Here is a 25818-nt window from a genome sequence, read left to right as displayed (position 1 = left end):
AGTAGATCAGCTTACAGATAGGCTCAGCTTTGACAGGTGCACATGGTGAGCAAGAAAATAGCTGGGTTTCTTGTACTGTGCTTGATTGTGAATGGGTTTCAGATGTGCCTCTTTAAGCCTGTAGAGCCACGCCTCCGCTGATGAGTACAAACACAGCACCATACGCAGGGGAGAAGACACAGGAAATTAAACAGACCGGGCCGTGACAGTTATGCTGAGTTATATTACTTTCATGGGAAATGTTTCCTTCTGTCTGAGGCTAAACACTGACATATGGAAAGTAAAATATTTCAGACTTAAGTCCATTTTCCAAACCGATGAGATGACCATCTTGTAAACTATTTAGTTTTGACTCATCTGCTTGTTTTAGTCTGAGACACCACTGACTTTCATTCCTTGTTAGCACAGCTTTTGTTTGTGTTGTTAAAAAGCGGTGAAGCTAAAATTGTGTCCCAAACTGAAGAAGCAGACAAGTACAGCTTAAACAGGAGTCCTGTGTCTTAAGGCGGTCTTAACTGCTTGTTCCCAGAATGTTTTAGGTCTGAATAAAATGTCCCTTTAATAACACGGGCTTTTCTAAATGACTCTACAACTGTCTCTGGGGAAACACAGTTTAGTTTCCACTTGAAGATTATAGTGAGAAAAGCATAATATCACTGTTGTCCTGTAAGTCGTAGTAAAAGATCTGTAGTTATTTATTTGTTGCCATGTGGTTCTTCTTATGTGACAATTTGTTTATAAGATGAAAGAAAAATGTCAATTAAATTGAATGTGGAAGACATATTTTTCTCTGCACATAGTCTTGATTTGCAGAATATGCTGATTAAAAAATCTGCCCAATGTCATTTTACAACATTGCAGCATGTTTGCTGTGGACATGCATGCTGTTTCGATCCTGTTGTATATTGTCTTTGCTATCGTTCCTATTTTGTAATCTGTATTTCCAAATGCAAAATTTAAAAGATTATTTTGGATATGTGCATGCTTGAGAAATGTTCAGAATGTTGATTTCCACTAAAAGCTGTTGAGTTTGAAAAAAAAGTCACGTCTATTACTTAAAATCTGTCAATGTTTGATGTTTTTTGCAGTATGGCTATGACATGACAGGGCTTTCCCATTAATATGTTTATGTTAACGTATGTCAACGTAATCTGCATTTCTCAAAAACAATTGACAGGTTTTTAAGATGATTTCTCTGCCCTTGATCCATCCGACATGTTTGCAAGTAAAAAGAGAACTCCCTCTCAAATTAAACATTTAATTATGTCTGATCAACTAATATTCCATTATTATTCATTAAGCATATACTGCACATAATTTCCCAAAATCTACATTTATTCATTAGTGACAGTTAAATCTTTGTTGTAGTTTTTCAAAAGTATAAATTGAAATGTAATATGTGACAGAAAGTTCTGTTTGGTAAGGGCTAAACAATTACGGCTCCACTCTGAAGAACTTTTCAGGCTGGTGAATTTCTTTTCTGTCACTTTTCTGTCTTAAGGTAAAACTTTCAAGTGTGTTTGCTGGACTTTATGGCAAATTGTTGATTTTCTTTCTGATCCTAGTTGTGCTTAGAAAGTGGATCCCAGAATTCCCTGGGCTTGTTCGTTGTCATCAGGCCACCAGCTGGTCTCTGTAGGTGTCAAAGTCCTCAGGAAGAGTGTCTGCAGAGAGAAACAACATGGGAAATCACAGTTGGATTTAGGCTACAAGTTGAGTAACCAAAGGACAAATACTTAACATGGAGAAGGGAAATTCCTTTTTGGCATTTGTGGCTGCATTCATATCTCTATTTTGCATTCATAGTTAGCTTTATCCAGCTCAAACGAGTTTAGAAACATTTACACATCAGAATGCTCATTCTGTTTTTGTGAAATGTACAGTCATGCATTTTAGTTCTAACTTCCCATTAGGCTTGTAGCTTTGGAATAACTGAAGGTAATTAGCCTGTGTTAATTTGTAGAAAAAACCCATTAATGCGTAGCTAAACTCTCCTTATTTCAGAATCAGAAACTTCTCTTATACCGTTGCAGCGATAACGCAGGTTGGCCCAGATGATGTTCTCCTGGGAGAAGCAGAAGACTCCCAGTCGTCCTCCTCTCATTGTGGCGTCTATGATGACGCCTGTGTCCGCCACCATCTGAGGACCCTCAAAGAAACGAACTCTGCACGACCAACCAAGAGAGAAAGTAACTACATCACACAGAAACAAACTGATTCATGGTTTGTATATTTGTTCATAAACAAGACCATCTAGAAGCAGCAAGAGGCGAGCAGTTTGTCCCATCATTCAGTCTTGGAACTTTGCTGAGCTAGGCTAAACGTGAAGAACCAAACTGAATGCACAGACATTGGTGTGATGGAGTTTTTCTTGAAATCAGTCAGTACCTGATGTAGCCGTCTGCGGGTCGGTGTTGGAGGAACCAGCGGTAAGAAGTCTTGTCCTTCCAGCCAACATTGCGAGCATCTTTCCACAGGAGTTTTACCTGGTCACTGGTGTCACCGGTGTGCCATAGGGCATTCCTCAGGTTTTCACCTGGTCCCGTGTTTGACTTGACAGCCTTTTTGAAAAACCACAAGTGACGAGAAGCCTGAGTCTCCGGACTAATATTTCATGTCCTCCTTAAGCACATCATGGAAACTCATGTGTGTGGCTTAAAACCTAAAAAACTATTTAAACTTTCAACTCTGGACTTCCGGAAAAAGGAAATCTTTACCAAAATCAATTTGTAAAATTACATTATACACATTGTATTAACGTTTACGATTGCAGAGTTGATGGATTACTACAAGAAGCCTTTGTTAAGGGTTTATTAACATTTCTAATTGCAGGTCACTTTTACAGAAGTTAAGCGGTTGAACAGTCCATTGGAAGGTTCTCCCTAGTGAGGACTAAACTGCTAAAAAGTTAAATTCTTGCAACATTTCCTTGTGGTACAATGGTAGACTACCTTCAGTTGGATGCCTGGTTCTGCAACAGCTCTAAATGGGTTTGCCTGCCAGTAGATCTGTTCCACCTGCTTCCACATCACCACGTAGAAACTTGAGCTGTCCTGATACCCGAAGATAAATCCTGCGTAGTCATCGTCCGTTACTGTGTTAACATGAAACGTCCCTTCAAAATCCACACCGCTGAAAGCCGTGTAACCTGGTGGAGACATTTAAATAGTCAGACATTTTGAGAAATACCCTTAACCTGCAGTTGATTGAAACATCACTAAAGTAATTAACATGAGCTATGATCCAAGTACTCTTTGGATTGCAATTATTGCTTTTTTGCATCCAGCACCCATCCCACTTAGGTTTTGTTGATGTTCACATGACTCCTGCTCAAACTTAAGACACATTTCCATCAAACACGTTCGGTATAGTAACATTTAGAACCATGGGTAACCTGTATGGACATGAACCAAAACACTAGCTATGTTCTGCGTTTCCATCCGAGACAGTACTTTTAAATGAAGGCAGGGTTGTTATTGGATAGTAATAGCCTTGGACAGCCATGGGCCAAGAAACAAGCAGAAAAACATTTTTATTTCTCACTGCTTCATCCAGCTTATAGTGTATTTCCTCTTCCCCGACAATGCAGAGGAACGTCTATACCAATTGCAGACTGCGGTGGTTCTAGCTCCACCTTTTAGTATCAGATCACTATGCTAGGTACCTCAACAGAGGGGTGTCAAAAAACGGGATGGAAGGAAATGGTTCTGTTAGTACTATTCACACTTTTGAGAGGTGATGCCCGTTCCCCAAAATGTTGCACAATTCCTTGAAAAGCAGATATAATGCTCTTACCAACAGCCAACCCAGGATCACTGTTCATAGTCTGCACAATCTCTCTTCCCTGCACAAAGAAAAGAGTGGATTTAAGACAAAATGTCATTGGATTAAGAAGATGTTTAGGGTTTTGGGACACAAAAAGAAACAAACAAGTTACTTAACCTGGTTCAGCACCACCCAGTTGGGATCAATCTGTGCATCTCCCTCTGGGTCTAAAACGACGGTCTGGTACTCCCTGAAGTCGGTGAGGGTGACTTCAGCATTTTCTGGACAAACATCGATGGTGTCGACAATAGTATCGTTGTCAAAATCCTTCTCGCATATGTTGCCCACACCATCACCTGAGAAAATAAATATAAAAGACTTTTCTTTATTTGTTATTTACAAGCTTCACTTTGCCAGACTTTCCTCCACAGCGCTGCGGAGAAGGGTCTGGCTAGTCCACACAACATTTTGGGATGGGAGAACAACGTGCTCTGGTTTATTGGAATTTTTTTAAACCAATCACAATCATCATTAAGCGCTGTCTACGCGCCCAACAGACACAGCACTGCGGCAAAATAGCCTCGGGAAGGAACTTGTTTTGTTGGAACGTGCATGTTCAAAGGTTGATTTAGTCGTGCAACAGAAAACTCAGATTGGACGGATAGTCTAGCTAGCTGTCTAGATTTACCCTGCAGAAATCTGAGGAGTAGTTAACCATAGTCCAGAATTCCAACAAAAAGAAAGCAGATGGTAATGGACATCCGGGAAAAAAGAGCATGATCCGTCAGGAACATCATGGCTATAGACTAGTTATTTACTAGATGCAGACATGGCCATAACCCACCGTTAGAGTCCTCCTGCAGAGGGTTAGGGATCAGACGGCAGTTATCCGGACCAGGTGGCAGCAGGTCTGGGATGCCATCATTATCATCGTCATCATCACACTCGTCTCCCATGCCGTCCTTGTCGGTGTCCAGCTGGGAGCTGTTGATGACGGCTGGACAGTTGTCCCGGGAGTCTTGGTGACCGTCTCCGTCACTGTACAATAGAGACTTTTACTGGCATGTGCAGATTTGAATCTTCAGTACACTCGTTACACAGATTATTCACTAATGTATGTGATGTGACTGATGATGACACAGTACCTGTCCTTGTTGGTGTCACAGGGGTCTCCAATCAAGTCATTATCCACATCCGTCTGAGAAAAAGGAAATTAATTATAATTAGTTTGAAAGTGAACAAAGTCAAAACAAGATTTTCAGCTGCTGTTAAGTTGTTTCATTAACGTTTTGTGCAGATCTAAAGGGTCAGTGTTCTTAGTGAGAAAAGGGCAAGGCATCTGTCATTTAATTCTGATAAAATTAGATTTACCAGCTTAAAACATGAAAAAGAGATTTAAGACCTGGTCAGGGTTTGGAACATAAGGACAGCTGTCGCAGGCGTCTCCCACTTTGTCTCCATCACGATCTTTCTGGTCAGCGTTGGGAACTCTTTTACAGTTATCCAGATGATTGAGGATTCCTAAAATGAATGTAGAAACCAGTGAATGACTAAGTGACATGTAATACTCCCCTGCCAACTCTGTTAAACCTTTGTCTTTTCTGGCTTTTGGTATATTGCCTTAATTTATCTGTACCCACATTACAGGCCTCTTTCCAAGATGAATACGCAGCTTTAAACCGTAAACGTTTATAACTCAAAACATCTATACCTAATAAATGAACAAATCCATATTGTAGGGACGGTGTGTAAAAGATATGTAGAACACTAACCATCCCCATCTATGTCTTCATCACACTCATCACCGAATTTGTCTACATCTGTGTCTTTTTGGTCGTTGTTTTTGACGGCGCGACAGTTGTCGCAGGCGTCGCCAAAGTCATCCTCATCAACGTTCCTCTGGTCCACGTTAGGCACCAACACGCAGTTATCCTATAAAGAAGAACAAAAACATTGATTTACTGAGGCTTTTTGTTGATTTTTTTTACGTATTTAAATAATATATACATCTTATAACTGTTTATGTAAGTTTATGCATAAACCTGCATGTTTAGGATCCCATCCCCATCTGCATCCTCATCACAGGCGTCTCCAATTCCATCAAGGTCAGCATCTTCTTGTCCAGAGTTGGGAACAGTGAGACAATTATCCTAAAAACAGAAGTTAAAGTAGACTAAATCCAACTTAGATCCAACTAAATTAATAACAGTGCCCGATATGCAGTGTTGTGGACCATTTTATCCCACCATGGAGAGCAATGCACACGTTTAGGAACTGACCATGATGGTTAAATTGTTGTTTTTCAAATGCAAAAGAATTCAGTCAGTATCTGACAACTAAAATTAACTTTATATACTCCAGGTATCACAACATACAGTATAATACCACATCTGCATAACACTTGGGAATATTTTATGCTATTTCTGTGTCATTTATTTTTACAGTAAAGATTTCTCAGGAGACTTACCTTGTTGCAGTTCATCTCAGGACAGGACAGCTTCTCATCGGGGAAACCATCAATGTCAACGTCAGCCCCGCAGACGTAGCCATTGCCAGCCCATCCCACTCCGCACTGTGAGGATGGATAATGTTTTATGTACTGTACAGACCAGATGACACTAAGTGCTCAAAAACTCCTTTGATTTTTACAATAAATGGCACAAAATTTATATAATTCAAGGAAATCTCCGTGATATGTATATCAACTTTAAACAAACTGTAACATCTATATTTATCTGACTTTCTCATTTAGAGGAGCTTAAAAATATTTGTGGCAATAAATTAAGTACAATTTGCCATTTTTTTACACAAGCTATGGATAATGAAGGAGGAGAGATTTACTGCACACAGTGAAACTAATGAATCAAAACTAAAATAAATAGATAATGGAGATTGTCAGACTTTTAAAGCATAAAACGTTGAAATCCCTCACTCCTAGTTGGGGCCCACTTTTGCTCCGAGAAACATGAACTCAGAACATGCGGCAGAGTGTTTTAATTTATTCACCTGACACTCAATTTGACCCTCTCGATGGACAATGCATTCAGCACTGGCGTGACAGGGGTTGGGTTGGCCATTCCCACAGGCTCTCTCCGGCTTGCAGCCACGCCATTGGTCCCCAAGGTAGCCCGTCTTACAGGGACCACACCTGAACGAGCCCTAATGACACACAGACAAAACAGACCAATCATGTCACTGATAAAGGCAAGCATCAGTCTACATTCCTACATTATTATTGTTGTGATAGAACCTCTAAATATTGCACTGAGCAGCAGGAAGGAGAACATATTAGATATGACAGTTATACAAGTCTATATCCACAACATTTCACATTTCGCTTGCTCCGGTGTTGCCGAAAATTTTGCCAGATCTCGCTCTTTTCACCCCGATGTTCGTTACCTTCAGCTTTCTTTGTGTTGGAATTTTAAAACATTTTTTTAGAAATTTTTGAAAATCCAGACAGCTAGCTAGACTATCTGTCCAATCTCAGTTTTTTTCTCGCACAACTAAAACAGCCTTTCAACGTACACATGTTCCACCAAAACAAGTTAATTGCCCAAGACAATTGCAATTGGTTTAAAGAAATGTCAATAAACCGGAGCACATTTTCTCACTCTTTCCCAACACTGTGGAAGAAGGTCAGGCAAAGTGAGACCACAGTAATACTGACTTATTACTTGCTATACTGACACTAAAGTGTCACAGAATACAGTGGCCAATGTTTAGTTGTAAGCCCTAATTCCAATTTTCAGTTAAAAAAACATAAAACAAAAACATGGAGGCAAAAAATTGTGGTTAAAGCTTGTTTTTGTTTTTGTTTGCACCTTGAGAGTGAAAGAAATAGATTATACAATTTGAAATTGTGTCTCTGTGTGCAAAATGTTGCCTTAACATTGATAACACACAGTGTGACACAGATTTCGACCAAGACTTTATTTTACTCATCACATAGTGTGATATGCAATTAACATGCAATGTCGCTGGTATTTGGTCCTTAATTGAGTAATGGCACATTTTCATGCTTTATGAATTCAACTTTTCCTTTGAAAGAGGACTGTTTTAAAAGTTACACACTTGCTTTAAGTCACGGTATTGGTACCTTGCATATGCCTTTTAGAGAGAAGGATAGTTAGATAGTTTCCTTTTGTGAGTTTGTTTTTTCAACATTCTTCCATTAACAAACTTGTGAAATGGTGGGGCCCCTTATATGGCACTTTAGGAACATGATACTGTATGTGATGTGATCCTGCAAAAATCTACACCTTCTAATGGGCTGTATTTGCTATATATTAGTAGCGGTCAGCATATTTTCACAAAAGGAACAGTCAGTGATTTATTGTAAATTGCTAGTGTTTCTACTCACAGGGGTGTTCATACAGACAGAGTTCTCCACACAGCCTCCATTGTTGAGGCCTTCACACTCATTGATATCTTTGCACATCTTGATAGGACAAAAACAGACAGACAGAAATATCAAATAATTTAAGTGCGGCAGAGTGATGGCAGGCGTACATCAAAGATTAAGGTGGTGCTGAAACAGACCAGTGCACCCTGTGTGACATGCTTTATGTACAGAAGGGAGAAAGGAAGTGTTGGTGACAAATATAGAAAGGAGCTGGTGGGAAGCAAAGATAAACATGTTGCGGTGCAGAGGAGAAAGTTTCTTCTCTTCCAGGTTAAAAAACGATCAACAATATATAGCTAATATATTCCAGTAATGATAATATTTTACTAATTCTGCATCTTCATATTGTTCACAGTTTTTTTTTAACTTGCTTTACATGTGTTGCTTAGCAATTACTTAAGATGACTGAGTATTCAATCAATATGAATCTTCAATGACAATATAATATTGTTTTGTAATGTTGTTTTATCTTATTTAAATGTGTCATACAATACCTGTACTACTACCATTGCCATCATACCTTCTACCAGCATAATACCAACATCGGCCAAAACTAATGCATGGTTCACTTACTGGCTTTAGCTTAAGAAGGTGGTGGGAGACGGTCAAAAACTTGATAGTAAGTGAACCTCGAGTTTAGAATATTTTGTCACAGATATGTATTTGTAATTATGCATTACCCTTTGCTTTTTATGTTGCTGTATTAGTGGATAGTAGAAGCAGTAACAGTGAGAGTAGAGGGGCTGAACTGTGTGTGTGTGTTCACCAACGATGCTGACCTGTTTGTTTTTGGTGGCGTAGGCAAGGCCGACGCCCTGGACCTGGGGGCCGGTGTACCCAGCAGGACAGGTACCGCACCGGAAACCTGGGGACGTGTTTATGCAGCGCACGCCCATGTGACACGGCATCACAGTACACTGTTGACAACAAAGGCACAGAAACACACATTAAGATGTTTATCTTAAGGTCAACATATGGAAGTGTATTAATGAAATAAAGACCCACACGTGTTTTTAGTTATACAGGCAGATATAACCTCAGGTTAAGGTTGGGCAAAGTTATGCTGACATACAAGTGAGTTCACTAAATTACATGAGGAAATGAATATACCTGTGTGGAGCAAAGGAATTACCCATTGGAAATTAACATATAGCTCTGAAGCTTATTGCAGCTTTGGGGTCAGATTATGCTTGTTCTCAACAACGTCAAAAAATCAAATGTCATTCTCCAGAAGACATCTATAATGTTTCTCTCAGTTGTTCACATGAAAAATGAAAAAATGGTTTGTAATTAACAAACAAAAAGAGCAAGAAGAGATAAGTATAATCCCTGGCTCCTTTCTCATCTCACCTATCTTAACCCATGTATCGTTACACACTAACACAACTCATATTTATTCATTTCATGACATATTGTATCACATGTAGGCCTACAATATATACACATTTAACCATATCATAATGTAACATGTTGTAACGTATTGTATCTTACCATATTTCAATCATATGGTTTTATACCACAAACACCCTGTGTGTAGGATTTGAATGTCATTCATCAAATACTGTCACAGCCACAATTTTCATTTTTGAATGGTTGCCAGCTTTCAAGAGAAAGTACAGTATGTAATATGAGTTGGTCTCGGAAGTAAGGGTGGGGAAAACTATTTTCATTGAATAACGACCTTAAGGCTCAAAGGTAATTAAATCCCCTAAACCAAATTATTTTACCATCATAGCAATGTATTGATCTATGGTATCATATCTCTGAGTACCTCGTCCACATCAGTGCAGTGGGTACCGTTGCCCTCCATACCACCAGGACAGGGTCCACACTCTGTACCCTGAGGTGTCTCCTTACACTGCACCCCTGGGTGGCAGGGGTTGGGGACACAGGAGGGACGAGGCGGCATTCCTCCCATCCCTGAGGAGAGAGAAAGTTTATAGTCATCTCAACCAATTTGTTCTGACAGAATTTATTATCATTTATTATTGTTAGCTTTATATGATGATGTAAAACTCCCATCAACATATACAAATATTGTTTCATTGTTTCTCAATGTTATTCCTGTAAAAAAGTTATGTTCCTGTGTAGGCATGATTGTCCTAAAAAAAAATAGAGGAGAAGAGTTCTTGAAAAGTTTAGCTACTATTCAAAACAACGTTGAAAGGTACACAAATTAGCTGTCATCATCAGCATATAATCATCTGAAAAACAATCAACCAACGCTTCAAATTCAATTGAAAAATGTTTTGCGTACACAATCATGAAAGTAAAACTGATCGGTTGGTCGACTCACCACAGGCTTCACACTCCATCACTGTGTTCTTCATGAAAACTATTTCTTTTATCTGGAAAATACAATAAATCAAATGTTTGTATGATGCCCTGACCCTATCAATCTAAATCTAATCAACCGTCCAGTTTTATTTTTCCGTATTTCAAATGCATCAGATTCTAGCAAAAATGGTCAGTTTAAATTAATCTATTTTACTATGATCTTTATCAACACACATGATCCGATTAGCTGCCCTGTATGTGTTTAAAATTTAGATCATCAGCAATATAAAGAGATGCATATCAACCTCATACTTGCTGGAAAACTGGTTTACCTGTTGTTTCAGAAGCTCTTTAATCTCAGCCAGGGCAAGGTTCGTCATTTTAATCTGACTGATAATTTCTCCATCTAAAAAGAAAAAAAAATCATTACAACAATTTCAAAAGATACATGCTCGTGGTCCAATGTGGTCTGTTTAACAAATAAAGAATAATAACTACAACTTGGACAAGGCAAGAGACTCCAAATAAGAGCCTACAAGACTGAAAATCCAGACAATCTCATAGCAAAGGTGTGTAAACTGTGTGTGTGTGTGTGTGTGTGTGTGTGTGTGTGTGTGTGTATGTGTGTGTGTGTGTGTGTGTGTGTGTGTGTGTGTGTGTGTGTGTAAAATATGCAGATTACCAGTTTAATCAAATTGAAAAATAAACTCAAGGTTACTTTATAGACAACAAAAGACAGATACAGGGAACAGAAAAGTATAAACAGTTATGAAAAAAGAATGACAGGAACAGTGTATTTACAAATTAGTCTTTAGTCTTTCTGTTGGCTGAACATCTGGCACCAGAAGCTCACTGAGGAGCAAATGTGGACATGTGGGGGGAACAACACACATGTCCTCCTGTACAACATGATCCACTGTCTGTTGAATACCAAAGTCTTATACCTGATGTTAGTCAGCCTCCGCAGGCCTCGTTTGTATCCACCACCCACGCATTCACTGTGAGAAATGTTTTGATTGCAGCTGCTATATTGATTTCCCAGATAATAACTGACACAAGATTTACTGGAAGAAACATTTTTAAAGCTTGTCTGCTAACAGGAAATAAACTTACTGGGTGTCTATTTTGTTTCCAGGGTGTAACAGAGTTCAAAATGTAGATGTGAATTTTTTAATCCATTGTTAAAATGAAACATTGATGAGGCACTTTAACTTTCACATCATTTGGAGTACAAAACGTAAAATAGATTCTGTGTAAGACCTATTCATTAAGCTTATCTCAAAACAGGATGGGATGCCCCGGTGTGGTCAGATCCTGACACAACATGCTACTTGTACTAATTGACCCACATACCTCACCACCTACCCACACCACCCCATCCCCCTGTATAAGGGTAGAAGCCTCCTAAAAGGCAAGCGCAGGAAATATGGCATTCCCATTAGCAGCAACTCTGTTTACTGAACGGATTCCACAGCAGAAAGAAAAGATACTGGAGATAAATCACTCTCACTGCTAATAAAGAGGTAAATAAAACCTTTTTTCTTTTCTTTTTTTCTACAACAGAAATTCAACAGAGATCGTTTTTCCTTACTGTGCGCAAGTACAGATGTGTACTCTGAAAGACTTTGCGCACAAACTCAAACTTTTCTGAATCCTCCACTCGTCAAATATTAATTTACATTATGAGGTGTAAAAAAGGAAAATAAAAACGACATACATTCTAATTCAAGTTTCAAACCATAATAACGTTTATTTTCTCATCCATTTTAGACATTTTGCTTTTACTATTTCTCCATTTACCCGAATTGTATATTATATTAGAGTGAAAAATTAAAGTGGGGAATGCCAGTGGCAACTTTAATTAACCATTTACCCTTTTCCGGTAAAACTCTGATTTCTGAAAAAGAACAATTAAGTTCCACCGTATTGTTTCCCACCTGCATAGCATTAACATTTGTTAAAAAAATTTAAAAAAGAAACATCTCACCTCTCTGTCCCGCTGCAGCGTGTCCTTCCATGCAGAGCACACAGTTGAGCACCAGAAACCACAGCATGGTTGAATCTGTGATTCAGTACTGTGTACAGCTTCTTCTCTCTCTTCTGCGCTCAGACTCAGCACTATCCCTGCAAACCTGGTACCAGTCTTTCTTCATACCCCCACCCTTCCACCTTCCCTCCCTGGCTCACATCCTCATCCTTTCCCCTAACACTCCTCTACAAACCACTATTTGGGCATGTCCAAGAAACAGGATTGCAACACATTACACCCCCACATATGATACATGCATCAACCCAACCTCTGTTTTCTCTTACTATCATAGAGCTTCATTCTTGAGAGAACTGTGCACGGGCCTTAATTTTGATCTTGTTGGTTGGTTGGTTGGTCTTGCTGGTAGTTAGAAAGAGTTTTTGTCAGTTGGTTAATTCACATGCTGGCTTGTTTATGTGTCTTTTTTCTAACTACAAATTGTTTGCTTTAATGAGTTACTAATTTCTCCTTGTTAAACACATTGTAAACTTTGTGTTTGGCTTAATGTGTTACACCGTAACCATTATTTTCTATCTGTGAAACTAGTTTTACAAAAGGTTTGCAAAGATACTCTTTTTGCTTTTAATTAGCCTCTGACATCGGAATGAATATAAATTAAAGTAGCACAGAAAACGTAGTTTTATATATAAACTCAAAACAGACTTCTGATCCAGTACAGATTTTATGACTTTCCATGTTCACAGGTTCACGATTACAAATGCATTAGACTTTTTGTCTGTGTGTGTGTGTGTGTGTGTGTGTCAGTAATGAAAGCAGCAGATGTTGGTTACATTCCTTGCAGTGAAGATTTATTTTTTTGGCCCCCATCACTTTGATAAGCTCTCACTACCTCCACTCTCTCTCCATCCCAGCCTGCCTGCGGGTTTTTCCCAAAGGACCAGGGAAGTCTCACTGATGCCACTGCAGGAAAAACAAACATAGCAGCTCATTTCTGTGGTCTTGCTGGAGGCGTTTTACTCCAAAGTGAAAGAAATTACAAATCTCTGAGATCTTTCCTCTGGTCTTAAACTCTAATGTTTGTTGGAATGAGTAGTCAGTAAACAAATTGAATCCTAATTGTTCCAATAATGTGTTTTTATCAAAGGATGAGATGGGCACTGGATTAATTTAAATCCCTTAAAATATAGTTGTCACTTCTTTCCTCCTATTTGTAGCGTCAAGTTTGTTAAAATCATCTTTTTCCACAGTCTGATAGTATCAAGCATACATATTCTTTATCAGTTCATTCCAACTCAAAGCTATGTGATGTGTATATTAAAATGAACTGCACAGTTTAATCAAAAAGCAATTTTGTTTCTGTATTTTACATAATTGTAGACTCATTTCCTCAGAAAGTCACCCTGACATGTTTGATATCTTTGGTTTCCAACCGTTGGGATATCTGAGCTACAATTTAAAATGAAGTTCTTTAAGTCTAAACAATGTTTGGCTGCACAGAGTTGGTTTGTACGTTTATTGGCAACTGAGGCACCGAAGGAGTGAATCTTACGCAGAAGATTAAACTTTCATTGTCCAAGCAGGATTGGCCTTCTGTGAGGTTTATTAATCCAATTTCTCGGCATACAAACATTTCACAAGACGGATCAATGGCGTCTCTAGGCTCTGGTAAAATACCATCAGCCCTCCCGTGTATTTACCTCCCAAATGCCTGTTCACCCATATTTGTAGACTAGACCTGTGGCTAAAGCTGCCTGGTACCTTCAAAACAAAAGTACTAACAGATACTAAAAATAACCCAAATAAAATACTGATGATAAATAAATTTATGTAGCTGTATAATTCAAGCAAAACTAAAATTAAATAAATTAAATATTTAACTATTATTTATAACAAAACAATGAAGAGTTCCAACAATAACAAAATAATGAATGGCTCCAACAATAACTAAATAATGAATAGCTCCAACAGTACGGTTTGTACCAACAAAGTCACCAAAGAGGATATAGTGAACGTCTAGACTTAGGCAACAAGGATGGTTTCTGTGAGCTCTAACAAACGTAACCTGAAAATGCAGCAAACAGATCTCTGACCTTCTCCTCTGCTGCTGCTGTGAGGAATGTAAAGGTCAAAGGTCGAGTGTAACAACCTCCTGCAAAGTTCATTAGTGAAGCTTTATTGCCTGTGCTACAAGAGTTTGTCAACACAGCCGGTAGCGTCCAAGTTTCTCAGGACATGACCTTAGGTCGACCACGGACCTTTCCTGTCACCTCCCAACAGTCCCGGAGTTACAAAACTGAGTTTTTGACTGCCTGACAGTTTCCCCAAGGTCAAAAAAGCTCCTTGACACATTGAAGCGACGCCGACTTGAGCGTACATGTACGTTCTACGCGTGCACAAGACGTAATACGTCTCCATAACAGCAGGCAGCGCCAATCTGCATTGTCACCATTGACCGTTAGTTTTAGGTCGACACCGGTGATCTCTGTTTCGGGAGCGTAAAAAACAAAAACATTTATGAGAAATTTTAAATACACAAGCCCTGAACATATGCACTAAAATTACTTGAAGGTAAAATGCGTCCTTTTATAGAAAACTAAATCGCAAAAAAAAATAAAACTAAAAAACCTACAAAAAAACTAATTATAATAATCAGAATAATAATACATTTACAAGTTTATAAGTTGTTGATGTGTTGTTGTAATATGTAGTATCATAATCCATACATCCATCCATCTAAAACTGAACCTAAGATTTATTTTAGTTTGATTAGGACCATGCAACATTAATCAACATTTCTGTAACTGTGCCAGTGTTAGCCAGTTGGCAAATGTTCATCTGTAATCCTAGTTACCTAGCATGTGTGTCTTTATGATGGGAAGAAACCGGAGCAAATCCACGCAAACACGGGGAGAACATGCAAACTCCACACAGAATGACCTGGATTCAAACCCAGAACCATCTTGCTGTGAGGCAGAAGTGCCATAAAAGAAGAAAATAAATCCCAAAGACACAATGTTTCTCTTGATTTTATTTAAAGACTGGAAGTTGTCCTCATCTCAATGAAAAAAGCAGAACAGAGGCCGTCCGAAAACAACCACACAGCTGCTACATGTGGATCACCACACAGTGTTGAGCACAGATGCAGATGTTCACAAACACATACAGAAATTCAAATGTCCAGGTTGGGTTGAAGTGTGAAACATTTGCCGTGGTACTTACAGAGTCCTCGTTCTGTGTAAAATGCCGAAAGCACCATTTTCTCTGATATAAAGGGTCTCGTTTGGTTAAACATCAAACTGCCCCTCTCCCTAGAAAGGAATGGGAGCTCCCAATCATGTCAAGGCCATGATGGAGTTTTCAGCTCGACGTCCTACTCGGCTTTCTTGACTTTCCTCTTGCGGGTACCTTCGCTCAGCTCCTCCTTGGTTTTAAGAAGTGAAGACGGGACAGAAGCAGGAGGATGATGATGGTCTTCCTCAGATCCACCCAGAGGGGAGCCGAACAGCAGATGGCAAACCCAGGACTCAATGAGGGTGAAGGGGGAGCCATGAGAGTGTCGGGCGGTCATCACCACCTGAAGGAAGACGGTTTCAGTTAGAAGAGGCCTGTGTTAATGTAGCCAGGGATGGCTTAATGAGAGATCCTATTGAGAGGGCTTATGGGAATTGAAGGATTCAGCACTTCTTATATATCATTCTCTGCTGCAGTAATTTTGACTGTTCTGTTTGGAAGTGAAACTTTTTGGAAGTGAAGTATTCATTTCTGGAGTAACCCTTGTAAAAAGACCTGTCGAGTTTATATGTACTATTTCTCACCAAAATGTCTTTTGTGAATCCTATAGGCTGAACAAAAATCTTGAATACATTTTTTTAAATACATAAAATCAGAGAGATGTGGGCAATAATTGCAAGAGGGAACATTATATTATTTATTTTTTATATTATACTATTTTCTGAACTTAGGTGCTAGCTACTCTTTGCAAGTGACAAATTGCTTGAGTTACACTGGAAGAATGTCAACACAGATTTTAAAATGTCAGGCCTAAAATGAGTCATAAAAGCAACATTTTCAACTGCACTTTGCTGATCTAACCTTGCATGTTGCCATGAAAAGGGTGAAGACGAGGATGAGGGTGCTCTTGGAGACTGGCAGCCAGTGAGCCTCCTGCAGGGTGAAGAGGATGGCTCCGTACAGGCTGGCTTTGGTCGGGCTGCCGAGACAGAGGAAAAAAACCTGTCAGTTAAACATCTGACTGCAGCAGAGAATACAACAACAACGACATTAGGATCAGGTTACATATCAGAGACAGAGAGATAGATAAAAAGGTTTTATCTTATATTAGGTAGACCAACATACTGCTTTGGGTGTGCGATTTTTCAATTATTTTATAAATTAAATGTTTAATTGTTTGGTTGAATGTTTTGATTGGTCTAACGTCACCCTGTAGGTTGAATTAATTCTCTTAGGCTTATTGAACCGTTTTCTTTTAGGGGATAAACATTTTCATCTATTTGGTCTGCCAAAGTGCCTTTTTTGATACTACCACTGGAGGGTGCCAACATCAGACCATTTCAAATTCTATGCAGAGAAATACAGAGAAAGTCAGATAATTAATACAGAGAAAGTCAGATAATTAATATAGAGAAAGTCCGAGATTGTCAGATAATTAATGCAGAGAAAGTCAGATAACTAATACAGAGAAAGTCAGAGAAAGTCAGATAATTAATACAGAGAAAGTCAGAGAAAATCAGATAATTAATACAGATAAAGTCAGATAATTAATATAGAGAAAGTCAGAGAAAGTCAGATAATACAAGGAAAGTCAGAGAAAGTCAGAGAAAGTCACTCCTATTTTGTTTTTAACTGTATATTCATGTGTTTTATTGGTTTTTGATGCTTATGATTTTTAACTGTTTGTACTTGTGTTTTATCTGTTTAACTGATTTTATGTAAAGCACTTTGAATTGCCCTGTTGCTGAAATGTGCTATACAAATAAAGCTGCCATCGAAACGGTGATAACTGAAACAGATATACAACACTGTGTGTGTGTAAACACATATGTATTGCAAACAGACCTAAGTACTACACAGATAACATCTGCCTCTGCACCACCAAAGTGAACATAAAATATATAAATATATAAATGCATTTGACACTGTTGTCAAAACCCACGCATTTGACGGACAGAGACGGCATCTTGGAAGTTCGTGATCACTACTGTATGGTGATGTAACTAAGTGGTGTCCCATTTCATAGGGGTATGTTTTCACCCCTAGCCCTTACCCCTTGGTTTCAAGGGCAAAGGGGGAGGGGTAAGGTAGAGAAATGAGATTCAGCCATAGTGTCTTCAACAAACCTGCTGTGTTTCCCAAAACAGCTGTCAGTGTTTTGTGTCTAATTTAAGACAGAATAACTTTAAAGTTCTAGTTTTGTCTCTAAGGTTTGGTTGGAAAAACCCGCGTGCTTGAGGAGGCAGAGATGAGTATGTGTTCCCTGCAGCAGCAGGAGACTCCAACTTACAATGACATGTTGAGGATCTCATTGGTGTCGGGCCTCCACACACCGCGCAGCAGCTGCTCAAAATTGGAAATGAGAGCCACTCCAGACCCTGTGATGATAAAAATAGACAGTGGGGGAAAAAATGAGGACAAAAAAAATTCTGTCTTGTGTGAATGCTCTAATATGGCTTCAGCTTTCCTCCCGCATTCTTAACAGGCCCCAGGGCCTCGCTATTAAAGCAGAGATCAGACCAGGACAACCCTTTATATATATTTCTATGGACTTTCCTCTACTACTGGATAATTTATGGTGAAATAATACAAGAAACGTGGTTTAGGTGTGCAACAAAGACATCAGAGGTAAATAATAAAGTCTATAGTATTCTACAGATCATAATGACTGCACAATCTTTCACTACTTTGTTACTTAATCATTTTAGAGCCTTTCTGGATTCAAACAAACATTGTTCATGGAGACATTTTTGACATTTTCATTTTCCTCTACACTTTCTTTAGTCCAACAAATCAGAATTAGAATCAGCTTGTCTGGCCAACTATACAGGAAGTTCTTACCCAAATTCACCAGTTATTGGGTTACTTAAGGGCATGTAAACTCACTTATTATGAATGAATGGCACATTTGCACAGCGGCATGCACATGTGGTGTACAAACCACCAATCTCCATCACTCTCCGTCAGGAACCAAGTTGTATGTAATCAGTTCTGTTCTGTCATCTCCAATGATGGAGTAACACAATCAAACACAAAACTTTCTTGCTAATCTGAATGATATACTGTAATACTGCTTGATATAATTAAGGTAAATCCTGACAGTATAAGCACATTTATGGCAGCAAATCGCTGTGAAATCACAAGACACCAACCTTTGACGTATCCAACGAGGACCATGATGAAGAAGCCATGGTGGTAGGCGTGGTGGGCATGGTGAACACCTGCAGCGATCTTACGAGTGCGGACGACTTCCTTCAGGGCGACCAACACCAGCTTGATGGGCAGGAAAGCCACACATTTATAGAAGAGGTTCAGTGGGCAGTAAAAGAGGAGGTACCTGAGAAAGATGGTAAGAACAAGATCTTAGAGTGAGGGGAGGGGGTGATAAACATCAAATATTCAACTCTGATTGTTAGAGAATGTTAAAGTGTCCATATTCTGCTACTTCTCAGGTTCATAATTGTATTTTGAGGTTGTACCAGAATATGGTTACATGGTTTCCTTTTCTAAAAACACCATATTTTTGTTGTACTACACATTGTTTCAGATCCATTTTCACCTTGTGTGTCTGTTTTAGCTACAGTGAGACATTTCACTTGTTTAAGCTACAGAGTGAGACATCGCACTTTTATACTATCTTTGTTGGGAGTCGCACATGCGCAGTAGCTCGGTAAGATCACATCAGCTAGATAACTCTTTCTCCTACTTTGGTCAGCACAAGGCAGGATTAGCTGGGAGACTTCTTCTAGATGAGGGGCACGTGTGGAATACCTGCAGAACACGGACATGGAAGTAGTTCTTTTGGAGATTATGGTGAACTAGCGTGTGTTGTAGCAGTGTTTTGCCATTGAGAACGAGCTGGCATGCTAGAGCTAGCAAGTGTTAGCCACCTCATCTTGGCTAGTGACAGAAGGCAGGGGACATTTAGAAAGCTGTATCTCACTCAAAACAGCATGGATAACTTTTTTCCAAGTTTGTATGCGCGTGGAAGCACCAGAGACACAAAATAACACCCCAAATACCTGAAAAAGTGATTTTTTCATAATATGGGCACTTTACAAGGTAGGTTCACCCGTAACACACATAAGCCTCAGTGTCTGTCCGTAAAGATAGAGTATGTTTGCCAACGTGTTGAGTAATCCACTATCATCTCACTGCATCCTACTTTTTACATCTCATTTTATACTATTTTCCTGTTAACTCTGTTTTAAATGTAGTTGGGATTGATTCTTTACGTCATGTTAAGCACCTAGAAATGTTGTTATAAAAACAAACTTTCCTCTCTTGCCCTGCCTACAATTTGTTGTGACTCAGGTTTGTAGATTATCCTGAGACATCCTGTGACATTGTTTGCTATGTTGCAGACATGTTGCATTTCAGTTTATTTGTTTTTACTTTGAGCACTAAACACCAAAATTACATATTATAATATCTAAAACCTTAAAAACTTGACAACAAAACTGTCTGCCGATACAGCTTGTGATAAGAAGGGGAAATTATTTTTGTGATTTGGCTCAACTGATCATTTAAAGGCCTTTATTAAGTTTCTTTCCCTGTAAAAAGCAGGAAAAGAAATTCACCATTTTGTTCCCTTGACAAGTATAACGGGAATGACCTCCAAACTGTGGCTGGATCATTATTTTTTCACATACAGAGTCTAAAAAAGTGAGATAAAAAGCCTGAATAAAAAAACTAAAATAAGAAGAAAAAAAATAAACATATTTAATGGTCCCAACCACATGTGACCTTAAGGCTCTGAGGACTTTCTCACCAGACAGCTGAGGCCAGCAGGATGTGGCTGTTGTGTTGGAAATAGTCGATGGGGGAGCTTCCAAGCATGATGTCTGCCAGGATGTAACTACCAAAGCAGTAGAGCATGGCACAGAGCCAGGAGGCCACGGGACTCCTGCGAGAAACCTCCACTGAACCTGCAACACAGAGGAGGAGCTGTCAGGGAAAAGGAAAATATCCCTGCGTGTGGTCGAGAGGGATTTTCAGTTTGCGGTGTTGGTGAAGCTGGTGGAGTTTTATGCGCTCAGTTCGTGAAGCTTAAAATGTTTGTGGCTTTTACTAAATATTAGATGTCACACTGCCTGTTTGGAGGTTCCTCTGTGACGACAGCTCCAGAAAAATACCACGAAAAACTGAACAACTTTTTTTCCTGCGTAAGAAGCTGAAGTGCGTCACTAGAATAATAATTTTTTTCAGTCATTAATCATTAACAATAACTCTATTTATTTATTTATTTGCAAAACAGTGTATGGAACTAATTAATTATAACTAAATACTTCAAATAAAGAAGAAGAAGAAACAGAAAAACAATTGAGTAAAAAGTTTCTAACATGCTGTGTTTATGACTTCAAAATTTCTAATCTAATGGTCTAAATCTTGTTTCAGAAGTTTTACCACAACCGAAGGGAAAACCGTTGGTAATCTTTGTTCTTAAGGGGGAATAATAACAGTCAAATTGAAAATCATCATAAAATGTTTGTTTTTAAAAACGTTCTGTTAGTTCAATACAAAGCAAAACTGTTAGCGATAACATTTCAAAATTATTATCAGTGGATCCCTTGTGAGTTTTATGAGCTGTATCTTTGTCCACTCCCAGTCCACCATGACAGTTTACGCCCTGATAATCTGACTTTTTTTTATCATAACCTAATATTGACTCAGGACTTCTACAGTCATTTGTAGTACAGCTTAACAACTCAACAGATGACTGGGTCTTTTAAGTATATCGACTTGAGCAGAAGAGACAGCTCTTTATGATTTATTGAACTGATTGTATGCTTTATATATGGCCATTTAATATTCTTGTTGTATACAGATGTGGCACTGACTTTATTATATGCAAAGCATTTATACCATGTCCAAATACACCATAAAATGACGTTTATACACCATTTAAACTCGCTATACAGGTCAAACCTCTTTATTGAGTTTTCTGCCTCTCATTTGACAAGTGTATTTCAAATATTAAGCATGCTCTGTCTGCTGCTTAAGTAGCATATTTCTCTCACTTAATCAGTAACAATGGACACAAGCCTAGATTTCTTTATGACACTGCAGTCAAACTCACTCATAAGTAGCCATCTGATAGCAGCTACTGTTAGCAGATAGACTGTAGACTAGTTACAATCTGTCTTTTTGTCATCCAGATTGTTCATACTGTAACTTTACTTGGTCAATTATGTACACGCAACACGTGTAGTGCATGTCTGTCTGTGGGATTTCTTTTTACCTTTTTTTCCCCATTACAAAAATTGTTTGGGGAGTTTTTCTTTATTTGAAGTGAGGGTAAAAAAGGACAGAGGATGACGTATGTTGGACTAATTGAAAAGCCGTTGCTATTGGCATTTAAAATTGACTTGACTTAGACATGGTTAGACATGGAAATTGCTTGTGCCTGATGGCTGGCAGATATCCATTACAATCAAAACACTTCAATTATAGCTCCAGTTAACATTTTGATTACATTTCTAAATCAGTATGCAAGTTATGATAAACTGCAGCTAACTATAGCAAATGTTAATGCATTGTGCTGTGTTACAGTTAATGCTCACTGGGAAAGCAGAGCAAACTACTGAGATAATTAAACTTGATCTATTAAAAGTAACTCGTAACTATAGCTGAAAACAATGTATTAATGAGTAAAAATTATAAAATTAAATATTGTGGAATAGAAGTATAAAGTTTCTGGCATAAAATTGGACCAGTAGTTGAATAATATAAAAGTTAAACTTTCCATAACTGCTAAGGTGTCCTGATATACAAAAAAGAAACATGTAAAAGACTAAAAGCAATGAGCCAAATTTGTACCCATGTAATGTTGTATGAAATCTGAAAACAAACTACATACATATTAAATAGTTATATGCAAAGTAAGATATTATTTAAAGACTATATATATTTCCATGTGGGTAAAGACTACACTGTGTTACAACACTGTTAGAGACCTTCAGTAAATGGAGATGTGGACAGAGCGCGGCTGCTTCACAAATCTCCAACAACAGGTGGGTGAGGGTGTCATGGTGACACTGGTGCCCAGTATGAAAGCAATCTGATCCTGAGAAATACCACCCTATAAATATGTTCTGCTCAACTGCTTCTCCTGCCTTGAAACCCCCCCCTTCCCCCAAATGCTGACCCCCAGAACTCATTCATGTGCTCTTCTGTGTACTGTGAACAAGGACTCTCCACTCAGACACATGGGACACACACCAGGAATGGTGAATATAAAAAGATCTTGCAAATGTTGGCAGCATGAGACATTTGACTGTAAAATGAGAGATGAAGTAAGATAAATGTACAGTCATGAAGTCAGCTTTGGTAGCCACGTGATATTCACTCTGATGAAATTACTGATTTTAACCCTAAAACACACACAAATGCTGATCTTTTAAATTAAAAAACATGAACTCTTGCTGACCAAAAAAATGTGTTGAAAGCCAAGTGAGACAATCCCCTTCACCTCCACTTCTGTGTGAGATATGAGTGCCAGTGTAGTTTCACATCTGCTTTTAGAAATCATTAAGACTTTAGGGCCATTAATAACTATGTTAATGCATAAGGTTTATGTTTTTTTTAATGATAATGTTTTGGGACATTTTTAGGCCTTTACTTCCACAGGACAGATGAAGACATGGAAGGGGAGAGAGAGGGGGAGTGACATGCAGGAAACGGCCGCAGGTCGGCGCTGAACCTGCAGCCGCTGCATCGAGGAGCTAATCCCTACACGTTAATGCATAACTTTAAGTATGTGTTCACTCAAATTAGCAAATGACCGCAGTTGTGACTTGTAAAAGAGTATACTGTTTAGCATTGCACTCACATAACATTGTCAAACTCATGATGGACAGTTAAAAAAGGATATGTATTTAGGGTTGTGTTTAGGTGGTAACCCTAGATTTCCAAAAACTCTTGTGAGACTGAGAGGTCAATGTCTAACCTCAACCGTCTTGCGACCGTTTGGCAAATCTTGACTTCTTTCTTGTCAAAACGCCACATTACCCACAACACAACTAACCAAAAGTTAGGTCTGAGATCCAGGCATGTAATAAGTTGGAAAAGCACTCTCTAAGACCTTTAAACTGACTTTGATGTGCAAAATCTGTGGCGTTATCCTTTGAGAGTGATGCTGCAAACATGTTCAGAGTAATACAATCATCCTCTTCAAACCTCATTTATTTTGTACTTAATTTAATTTCAGTTGAAAGGAATTAAAGAAAACCATGTACTTTCAATTAACTTTCTCCAGATAGCTCATGTAGTGCAAAACAAGTTTCCAAAGGTGTATTCAGCTTACAAGTAAGCGCCCATATATTTTTCTCACTGAAAGTGACTCGAGCATCATTGTGGGAGATACATAAAATATGTTATAAAAGCTGTTTTGGAAGGATTTGATAAACCTCTGAGGCTGTAAACCTTTACATGATGATGAGTTGTTTGAGATTGAGGTTTGTTTGGTTCAACTGACATTAAAATGAGCCAACACTGACTGAACTTTCATGTGAGAGGGAACTTTTTCTTTAGGTTGAAGAACATCAGTTATTTCAAAAGCTACAGCCTCCCATGAACAATAAGGTTCAATCATGCTAGGTTGTTAGCTCAACAGTTTATTTCATGTTTAACATATACACACCCACCTGCAGCTTAAAAGTGTGCAACAGAGGGGTTTCTAAGGCCCACTGACACTGTCTATTTCAGGATATTCTATTTATTGCCTAAGTCTCTGGCATGCACATGCCTTCCTCTCAGATTTCCTCTAACTAAGGCTCATTTGCTCAAAGGAGTTAACTCTTGAAAATATCAGGCTTTGCCCAAAGCTGGGTGGTTTGGTGATTTCCTCAGTGTAAATGAGGTCAGACTCCTGCAGCAACAGTCATTCCCTCACACAAGCTGTCATAGCTTGTTCTAGGGTTGATGTAACAGGTCATGGTTGGGTTTATAAGGACTGGATACACACATAACAGTCCCTATAGGGATATTACACTGTATAGTTATAACACAGAAAGTCAACCTAATATTATGCACATTCAATTTATTTCAGGTTATTCATCTCAGAAGTAACTGTTATATCGATTTCCCATGTTAGTAGATATGTTAATTAGATATATTTTACGTGTTGTGATGTTGTAAATACATGTATATTTATATATTTATGCACAGGATTGGTGAGTGTGAAGCATGTAGCTGCCAAAATAACATAACAAGAATAGCTTATATAATCAGATTTATCAAATTATAAAGAAGACCCTTATTCTGGAGGGAGGGAGAGAGAGAGAGAGGTAGAAAAAGGAAATACTAGAGTAGAACACACTGACCTGGCTCATACTTGAGGTAGAGGATGGACACGATGTAATATGCGAGATCAAACACGGGAAACATTCCCATTTTAGAGAAAACTTGGGCAAAATCGCCCAAATTAAGAACTGCCAACACTTCCATGTTGCCTGTCTGTTAAGAGTGAGTCCCTGCTTCTTTGTTTTATTCCAACTGCGCAGTCTGGATCGTGAAGCCCCCCCCCAAACCCGGTTTACCGAGTCTCCACCAAACCCCTCGTTCTCGACAGTGAAAGCAAGTGACACTCAAGCCCTCCTATTAATACCACTCATCTCCAGCCTCAACAGCAGCAGCATCGTCATGTGCAGTCTGTGCCAGCTGCTTCGCTTTTTAGACGACAGGAGGTTTACATGCAGCTTTTTATTTTCAAGCTTAAGCTGCTTGAAAAAAAAAGGCTTATCCTCCGGAGTTTATCGTTGAAATAAGCATTATTTAACTGCTATTATTTAACGATTGCAGGTGGCCTAGGAAAAACAACAAAGCCTGAGACAAGTTTCCATTCTTATTACGAAAGACGTATTCACCCTGTCTTAAAACAACATCCCTCAATCCAGATCAGATCCTCCACCGAGGCTGCAGGCTCAGCGAACATTTGGTGATATACACTTACTGTTAACAAATGTTACAGATGATGCAGAAATAGTGTGATTAAATGTGAAGTACTACCGAAAATACATAAATAAACAACAACCAGAGTGTATGTATTTATATGTAAAATGATTTTATTTATGTATTTTTCTATTTTCTCTGTAAAATTTCACGGGAATTATCAGAGCAACCACCTCTGCCACCACCAGGGGGCGCACAA

At 38.7% G+C, this 25818-nt stretch overlaps 2 protein-coding genes across 2 annotated transcripts; both read right to left on the bottom strand.

Annotated features, from left to right (window-relative positions):
* Positions 1–1497: 1497 nt before the first annotated feature.
* On the bottom strand, positions 1498–12649 carry comp (cartilage oligomeric matrix protein). Its single transcript, XM_034881361.1, has 19 exons — positions 12435–12649; positions 10780–10853; positions 10467–10518; positions 9942–10090; positions 8950–9087; positions 8129–8206; positions 6772–6924; positions 6233–6337; positions 5808–5915; positions 5538–5697; positions 5168–5286; positions 4911–4963; positions 4610–4803; positions 3943–4121; positions 3796–3844; positions 2952–3148; positions 2389–2561; positions 2026–2165; positions 1498–1664 (listed from the first exon to the last, which is right to left on the bottom strand). Exons 1-19 carry the CDS (start codon positions 12499–12501, stop codon positions 1615–1617), a joined length of 2238 nt encoding a protein of 745 aa, XP_034737252.1. The 5' UTR covers positions 12502–12649; the 3' UTR covers positions 1498–1614.
* A 3156-nt stretch (positions 12650–15805) lies between these two features.
* tmem38a (transmembrane protein 38A) lies at positions 15806–25360 on the bottom strand. Its single transcript, XM_034882661.1, has 6 exons — positions 24992–25360; positions 20440–20596; positions 18821–19005; positions 17959–18046; positions 16530–16647; positions 15806–16011 (listed from the first exon to the last, which is right to left on the bottom strand). Exons 1-6 carry the CDS (start codon positions 25113–25115, stop codon positions 15808–15810), a joined length of 876 nt encoding a protein of 291 aa, XP_034738552.1. The 5' UTR covers positions 25116–25360; the 3' UTR covers positions 15806–15807.
* Between the last annotated feature and the right edge of the window lie 458 nt (positions 25361–25818).

The sequence above is a fragment of the Etheostoma cragini genome, chromosome 9 (genome assembly GCF_013103735.1).
Source record: "Etheostoma cragini isolate CJK2018 chromosome 9, CSU_Ecrag_1.0, whole genome shotgun sequence".
NCBI classification, from domain to species: domain Eukaryota; kingdom Metazoa; phylum Chordata; class Actinopteri; order Perciformes; family Percidae; genus Etheostoma; species Etheostoma cragini.
This window is presented reverse-complemented; position numbering and strand designations above follow the sequence as displayed.

Coding starts and splice junctions, on each gene's coding strand:
- comp (XM_034881361.1), bottom strand. CDS start 12,501: ATGCTGTGGTTTCTGGTGCTCAACTGTGTGCTCTGCATGGAAGGACAC. Junction 3,149..3,795: donor TGATCCTGGGTTGGCTGTTG/GTAAGAGCATTA, acceptor TGTCTCCACCAG/GTTACACGGCTTTCAGCGGT. Junction 2,562..2,951: donor AACCAGGCATCCAACTGAAG/GTAGTCTACCAT, acceptor TTTTTCAAAAAG/GCTGTCAAGTCAAACACGGG.
- tmem38a (XM_034882661.1), bottom strand. CDS start 25,115: ATGGAAGTGTTGGCAGTTCTTAATTTGGGCGATTTTGCCCAAGTTTTC. Junction 20,597..24,991: donor CTACCTCAAGTATGAGCCAG/GTCAGTGTGTTC, acceptor TCTGTGTTGCAG/GTTCAGTGGAGGTTTCTCGC. Junction 16,648..17,958: donor GAGATCCTCAACATGTCATT/GTAAGTTGGAGT, acceptor CTGTCTCGGCAG/CCCGACCAAAGCCAGCCTGT.